The sequence below is a fragment of the Prosopis cineraria genome, unplaced genomic scaffold, assembly GCF_029017545.1.
Source record: "Prosopis cineraria cultivar Desert tree isolate PC_DT_omini unplaced genomic scaffold, ASM2901754v1 PC7, whole genome shotgun sequence".
Taxonomy (NCBI): Eukaryota; Viridiplantae; Streptophyta; class Magnoliopsida; order Fabales; family Fabaceae; genus Prosopis; species Prosopis cineraria.
Window position 1 is genome coordinate 24,531,008 of NW_026555338.1, and position 8,510 is coordinate 24,539,517.

At 30.3% G+C, this 8,510-nt stretch overlaps 2 protein-coding genes across 2 annotated transcripts; both read right to left on the reverse strand.

The window, feature by feature from the left end:
• Positions 1-6,374: 6,374 nt before the first annotated feature.
• On the reverse strand, positions 6,375-7,119 carry LOC129315529 (UPF0481 protein At3g47200-like; the record flags this gene model as incomplete). The annotated part of the gene is given in 1 exon segment (XM_054959291.1): positions 6,375-7,119. A coding segment is annotated over 1 exon segment (471 nt), but the record flags the coding sequence as incomplete, so codon positions are not given.
• Positions 7,120-7,125: 6 nt separating this feature from the next.
• On the reverse strand, positions 7,126-8,186 carry LOC129315528 (UPF0481 protein At3g47200-like). Its single transcript, XM_054959290.1, has 2 exons — positions 7,994-8,186; positions 7,126-7,759 (listed from the first exon to the last, which is right to left on the reverse strand). The coding sequence occupies exons 1-2, from the start codon at positions 8,156-8,158 to the stop codon at positions 7,457-7,459; spliced, it is 468 nt and encodes a 155-aa protein (XP_054815265.1). The 5' UTR covers positions 8,159-8,186; the 3' UTR covers positions 7,126-7,456.
• Positions 8,187-8,510: the final 324 nt, after the last annotated feature.

The following is an 8,510-nucleotide window of genomic DNA, read 5'->3' on the forward strand; positions in this document are numbered from 1 at the left end:
AATTTTAAGAAATTAAGGTTTTAATTATCTTTTCTTTTAATACTCTCTTCATGCCAATTTATTATAGAATATTTTTTGGGAGAGATTTGACATTCTAAAGAATTTTAAATGAGATTAAATATACAATTATATGGTTTAATGATAATCTGACAAATAGTATAGTGGTGGCGATGCAAGTATAATCCTAATAGGTTCCAAGTTCGAATCTGGGAGTTTTATGTTTTTTTTTTTTTCACTTTTTGAAATTACGAAATTGCCTCTTCCTCTCCGTTCATAGCGTTAGCCAGCGTAAAGGTCCGCCACAGCTCCATCCGCCGCTGATCGTTAACTCGTGGCTTTTGTTTTCTTTTTCCTCCTCTATACTTCGCCGCCTTCTCTTCCCTTTCAACCATCACCATCGTTGGCGTGAGTGAACACCACTGTTTCATCCGTTCGGCATTGATAGGTACTGGAGTTCGTTCGCCGCTGCTGTGCGTCTGCCAAGATCCCTCCGTTCTCCCCTGCTCCAGATCGTGTCTACTGTGATGTGTTGAGCTCCTACTCTTCTATTGCCGTTGCTGGAGGCGTGGGTGATCGGAACTTCAGTCTGGCTCCTTCGTCTGTCCGTACGTCACTGCAGGCGATGCTATTCGTGTGTGGGTTTCTCCTTCCTCTGTTTATTTCAACTTCTTTCTCTTCCTCTTCTTCATCATTGCTGATTCATGTATGAAGTTTGGCACCCTTCATCTTGTTAAATTCATGTGTGGGCATTTTAATGGTTGAAGTTACAGAATTTTAGTGTGTTTTGCTACTACCCGTACTGTTTTAGGGAAGTGGAAATTCAAATATTGAGCTGGGAATTCATCTTAAAACTGGATAGTAATCTATGTATGGCCATAATTTTTGAGTTAAAGGATGATGTTGAAGAATGTGTTGGATTGAAGTTGAAAGATAAGAGTTTAGATAGGATACTTGGAGAATAGTGTCTATAAGGTGTTTGATAGAAGAAATTGAAGTTGATTTTCAATATCTTAAAATTTTATTGATTCTTGTGGAAAAGTATAGTTAGCTTAAATGTCAATAATCTATGAATTCAACTTGGAGGTTGTAAAAGAGATTTGACTATGAAATTAATAATATGTAATTATTTAAATTCTTGAAAATGGATAATTTGTTGATGAAATATTTAAATGCTAGAGTTTTTATGTGTGAATTGAAAATGATATTTGTTTAGTGCCTTGACAAAATGTTAATGAGGAATTTTTTTTAATAAGAAGCTTGGTTTTAAAGTTTCAAATTCATTATAGTTAGATTATTGGTGAGAATGATGTTGAAAAGGAATTATCGTATGAGTTGAAAGTTGAATAAAATTTTAATATGATTTTTAGGGTGTTTGGAAGAGAAAAAATTTGATTAAAGTTGAGAAGAAAAATTTAAATTTAAAAAATTTCAGGTAAATGGATAGCGTCTCAATTGATTTTTCAATAAAAATTTTTTTTACTAAAATATTATATTTTTATGCAAATCATTTTAGTAACAATGATGTGATTATTGGATTAAATTTCTTTATTTTGTAAAATTATCTTTATCAATTTTGAGTTGTTAGTTAATCAATAAACATAAGTTTGGACTTTAATTATGAAATTTCATTTTAGCTAATATTGGGTTGATACAAAAGACGATTCATCCGAGTTCAGCTATAAAAGTGAAAATTTTATTTAATAATAATTATTTTCTCTCATGTTTGAAATTGGGTTTGAAAGGAACTTTATACAGCACACTAATTGCTAGCGACAACTCCGTTAGCCCTTAGTGCCTTAGTCATTGACTAGCTAGTTTGAACTTCATGAGCCTTGCTCTCAAATTTATTATTCATGAGTCTAATACTTGTGTTTGATTTTGTGGCTCCAAGCCACGTTTAGTTAGTATTACCTTCATCGACTATGTGTTCACATTTGTTTGTGGTATAAGCCATGTTTAGTTACTTACCCTCCTAAATTGTGTGTCTATATTTATTAATTATTATGATAAGTTTCTATAATTATAAGTTTTAATTATTTGATGGACCTATGTTTTATTGGATTTGATTAGTGACATATTTATAATTATTTAATACGGTTATTTTTTTTGAAATTAAATAATAATAATGTCAAACATGATAATTTAATGATTCAAGATTTTATTTAAAGTTACACAGAGCCTTTTTATATTAAAGTTTATTAAATATTTGTTTGTGAAAATTGTTAATCTCTAGGAAACATAATTATTTCAATGCTTTCCTTTTATACATATTTAATTATTTATTATTGGGATGTTATTCACTGAAAAATTATTTTTGGTCTCAGATACCTTAGCTAACACTAATCCTCCTACCGACCCTTAAAGACTTTCAGACATGTTGGGTGGAAAATTGACTGAGATCCCTCATTTTGATGTAATTATAAAAATTTATGCATTTTATTTTGAAAAGTATGATTAGTGCTCCACATAAGCTGTATTCAATAAATAATTTCAAGATGTCCATTTACATTATTTCTTAATATAACAATGAACTAGATCATATGTATCCTTTTACAATTATATACGGAATATTTAATTAGAGGAAAGGTAATATAAACTATTATTATGTTTAGGTGAGTTGTGATTTAAATTTGGATTAAATATATTAGTTGAATACATGGATCTTGATTTCATCCAAATCGAAGCAAAATAATTTTACTATTCCTTTAAAATTTTAAATACACGATATACCCTGTATCCTAAATTGTAATCTTACTCTTTGTCATTTTACTGTTTCAATCAAACTTTTTAAAGGATTAGAAGCTCCATTATCTTAATTATAAATAGTAATTCATTCTCCTATTTATAAGTTATACTCCTTCCATTCCAAATTATAGGGCACTTTTAAAAGAGTTTTTCCGTTCTAAAATATAAGACACTTTGAGTAAATTAAGATTTCATTAAATACACCAATTCTAATAGTACCTTTTCTCTCTCTATAATTAATTTTTGTCCATTCTCTTTTTAATGTATTAAATGATTGGTATTTTTGAAAGTGTATGCTTTTATTTTGGAAAGATAAGGTTGTTAAGTATATTTAATGAGGTTTATTAGTATATAAATTTTAGTAAAAGTATCTTATAATTTGGGATAGAGAGAGTACTATTTATGCTAAGGATAAAAAAACTTTAATTACTTTAATTTTGTCTTATATTAAGGATAAAAAGATAAAGCTTTCAAATTTCACCTTGTATTTCAGTAAAAATTAAAATTTTCACTTTATATTAAGGACAAGAAGGTGTATGTAGATTTTAGAGTGTGATTAACATTAATAGCATTGACTAATCTAACACTTTAGCTCTTGATGATAGAAAATACAGTTTGAAGATTAATGGTGACAACGAGGATTATGATTTCAGCATTCGTTAAAAGATACCAATGTATTCAGAAATCATCATTGCTTGACAAGCATTCTGTCCTATGTTTCATATATTTAAATTTTAAATTTTTCCTGAAAAAAACAAAGAGAGAGATTGAGAGCATCGGAGGTCCAAACTGGAACCACCTCTGCAGACATGTGAGCTGTAAATTTACTTGTGGTGATGTAGTACGAGGTAGAGAATAACACGACATGAGTCATTGCACATGTGATGGGTGACGAGGCTAGAGCTGACTCACACGTGACTGGTGATGAGGCACCGACGATGCAACATTAGGTGGTCACTTTTAAATATAGGCATGTATTTCATCGCTAAATTTAGCAAGGCTGTTTCTTGTAACAAAATTAGCGAGCTCGCTAAATTTAATTTGATTTTTTTTAGTAGTGATTTAAGTATGGATCATTTAATAATTAAATGAAACATAACGTGAACTAAAATAAAGGCAGTAGACCTTAATCCAGTTGACAGTAGTTTGCTTTTGTATAATACTTTAAAGGGTTAAAGGGTATTTTTATCTCTCAAATATTTGCTAAGGAAAATTTAGTTTCAAAAACTTTCATGTGGTGCAACTTTTGACATTTAAAAATGATACATTGGCCATTCTGCCATTAAAAAAAAATTAAATTTAACAGTTAGTTAACTTAAAAGTTTGTAGAAAATGACCTAAAAATTACAAAATAAAAATTCACAAAATTATACATAAATACCATGTAAGAAAATTAATATCAATTAAATCTACTAAATTACATATAAGTAATATGATACAAATTTTACTTCTTACCCATGTAAAAGACTAAAATAAAATTTTGATCAACCATTATTTTAAAAACTCAATCGATATTAATTTTTTATATGATATTTTTTTGCAATTTTATGATTTATTTTCTGTAATTTTTTAGATTTTTTTTATAATTTTTCAGTTAACTAATTGATAAAGTTAACTTTTTTAACAATAGAGTACCCAATGCACCATTTTCAAATATTAAAAAAAAAATTTATCATATATAACTGTAAGATACCAAACACTTCTCAAAGAATAATTGAAGAGCCAAAATGCCCGTTTAACCCTACTTTGAATATATTAATGCTACGGCAGTATAGATTCTTTTTTTATAATTTAACTAATGTGTATCAACCTATCAAGATCAGCAGCTCTTTATTTCTTTTCTTGAAACTTGCTTTAGTAACTTCCCATTTTCCCCTTGCTAAATTTCAAACAAACTGAGAATTGAAAAAGTGAGAGAAATTATATTGACTTCAAGTTGTCGCTTTAATTTTCCCACAGGTTATCAACTCGTTTTACAAAAAAGGTTTCACGTGCAAGGTTTATTGACTTCATTTTCTTCGACCAAAATATGCATGTTAACTTAATTCTTAGTTACGAGATTATATATTTTTAAGAATTAAATATAAAAATGAAAGACTAGTTGAATATTGAAACTCATAAAAGTGGTCCCGAGATGTGAATAATGTGACTCAGGTAAGTTAAAAAGAAATTAATTGTTTCGATAAAAAAGAAATTAATTATAATGTCTTATTCAAAACAGAAATCATTTTTAGTCATAAAAAACAAGGGAGAATTATAATTAACTGATTAAGTCTCAGAAGACCTATAAGTTCTAAAATTTAATTTTTCAATAAATAAAATCTTTTGAAATATAAATTGTAAATATCAACTTAAATATTTGTAAATGTAGGAGTTTTAATTACAAATAAAATTTTTAAATTAAATTTCAAATGTAACTTTCATTTTATAACTGAGATCCTATGTTGTTGAATTGATATTCATAATTTAATTTTTGTTCTTTTAAATATAGCCATTATTAATTTAACTATATGGGACTTAAATGTTACTAGAAACAAAATGCAGACCAAAGAGACACAGTCATAAAATTAAAAAAGAATTACACACAACTTTCACTTAAGACAATTAATTACTTTAAGATTCATTAACAATTGAACTTAAGATGTGTAGTCCATTACACGCACGTCTCATTTCTCTAAGTTCAGTTGTGAGTAAACATGAAAGTAATTAATTGTTTTAAATGAGATTTGTGTATAGTTCTTCCTAAAATTAAAGAACCAATATAATTTCTCCCAAGACTGCATCTGATGAATTTCTTTAATTGTTTATCAAGCAACTCAATGTTATATTTGGACTTCTAAAACATTAGGACAATGTCACTGTCAACAAAAAGAATCTTGCTGAGGATGGACCTAGAGGAGATGGGCTACTGGGCCGTGATGTAAGTGATCCATTTGAGACAGCTGAGGGCAATGGACCCAGGACAAGCAAACGGATTCCAAGTCCCACTTGGAAGTTACACACGTTTGCTATGGACGAGGAGGAATGAAAAGGGAATAGTCACAAGGAAAAGGGCAAATTTTTTGTTATCATGGTATCCCCCTTTGACATTTCCCGGGCAGGCGCTCTGCGTTAATTTATATGGTACTTCACTAATTATAAAAAATAATTCTTTATATTTTCATTAGAGTGTAGTAACTTATTAAATTTTAAAATAAAATTAATAAAATTTAAAATTTTTTTAATTTTAATAAAACATGTTAAAATAACTTATAAATTAAATCGAATACATGACTTGGTCCGCTTATCATTTTATAAGATGTTGGGGCATGGCCCATGGAAAATGACGTGGAACTTTTTACTTCCCCATAATATTAAAAACTAATGACGCACATGCAATTACCTTTTCTAACAATTCCTTGATTTTCAATACCTTATTTATTTACTTCAAATTGACTCCTGTTTTTGATTTATTTTCTCCTGTTAATAATAGATATGAAATTTCTAAAATCTTAGGTGCAACGGTTTTCTATTATATATAAGCTTTATATATAAATAAAGTTTATTTCCTTTCTATATATACAAGTAATAGTATATACCAATTCTCAAACGATAATAATATCAAGTTATCATGGAAGAAAATTAAAATAATACAATCTTATCTTCAACGCTGAACATTATATAACAATGCTTTTGAAATTGGGAGTTTGAAATATTTCACAGCATTCATAACAAACTTGGACAATAAAATAGAAAACGCAAATATCAGCAAGATAAATGCTTTGAAATCTACTTATTCACTACTTGGAGGATGGAAAATATGGTCTGAACAACGGAGAGAATGAGGAGCCTGATTCCAGCAATGGAGACAACAATTTGCCATGGCGTACGACAATAATCGCGTCTCAATGCCATCTTCTTCTTTTACCACCAATATTCACAAAATTCATTCAACCTTAGACAAGTATCAAGGTATTCAAAATTGAAATTCTCATGAACGACATTTTTCGAGAGACCATTAACCACTGCAGCAACATCATTGGTGTCACCTACATAGTTGGCGACTATTTTCTTATGAACAAGGACATCCACATCTTTATGGGTGTTGATCAGGCAATCCAACACCATAGCATAGTCAGTAATGTAAGATTCACGGGGACAATGACATTGCTCGAGAGCTATCATATTACGAAACAACTTTTCTGTTGAATCTTCCACCAAAAATTTTGGGATCTCAAGAGTATGTCCAGAAAATTGCAAGTCTAGTAAGCACTTGCTTGTGCTTGCCTTCAACTTTATTCCTGCTTCCTGTAGCTCACTTGCACTATATAAAAGAACATGGTTTCTGGCATCAAATGCTTTCCTTTTGGGATTTTTTCTCGGCAAGTAAAACAATGTGAAATGCTTTATGCTAACATTAGCATTGGGCTCCAACTTTTGGCTGTTAAAACTTTCAAAGTACTCGTAAGAGAGATAAAGAAATGAAGGGAGGTTACCACGACGGTCAGAGAGAAAGGCCTTGCCAAATAGCTCTTTAATAACAAAGAAAGGAAGTTGATTCTCAAGTAAAAGCAAATCCAGATCGATGGTACCTAATAACCATGATTGTGACAGTCTAGCATCGTTATCAACTTCATTAGGAAACTTACTCCACCTCATGAAGAGCTCAATGATGAAACCAGCGTCCACTAATATCATTTTCACAAGCTCCTCCTCACTAAGTTTGATGTTCTCAGAGTAAGATGTACGAACTTTTGGCGCTGAAACGTTTTACAAATCCAACCAAGTCATCCAAGCTTGTCTTGGCTCTTTGCATAAATGCTTTGAACAAAATTTGTTTGTGCTCTTCCATATCTTGCAGCCTTGGATCACCATAATGAAAGGGGCCAATTGAAATAACTTTTGGGGTGTAAGCCTCTTCATTTAGATGACGGATTGTAAGGGGCACCCTATAGATACAACATGTTGGTAGCAAGCGACCCTCTCTGCTATCTTGTATCAGGTTCTTAATATCAACCATCACCTTATCTTCCATCTACATATATCAAGTTTGATTCTAAAAGCAATCAGAAATTGCAGAAGCAAAAATAGAAGCAAGAACAAATGTCAATTGCAATTAAGTTCTGAAATCTAAATTATTTTCTTGTTAAGTTATAATAACCGGTTTGAAACCTCACAAATTATTTATAACTAAACTAAGGCTGATATATATAATATAGCTGAGATATTGAACATTAGAAAACTTGAGAAGGAAAAGTAAAGAGATTACAAAAAGGCTATAGAAATGAACAAAAGTAGAGGATGATATAGGTGCAGGTTGCTCCGATGATTGGATGATAAATCTGTGGAAAGAGGGTGGCGGGAGAAGTGGTTGCATTTCAACAATTTCTTCAGAACTCTCACTTCTCAATTCTCTCTCTGCCATGTCCGTCATCTCCGAGCAGTAACCTCAGTGCAGTGCTCTCTCAAGTTTTTGGATTTAATGCGCTTTAGATTCATCATTATTGTCTTCATATTTATAGTAGCCAAAAGTTAAATATTTTGAAATAATTTGTTGGCTAATAATTTAGTCCACTTTTTTTTTTGGGTATTGTTGCTATGGTATTTACATCTAAAAAATGTAAAGTAATATTAAATATGTTTAGAAGATGAATAAAAAGCATTTTCGGGAAGAAAAAAGTTTGCACGTCATTTTCCGTCACGATCTATGCCCGACGTCCAATAAAATGATAAGGCGGACATAGTCATATATTCCCCATTATTCTATTTATAAATTATTTTTAGCA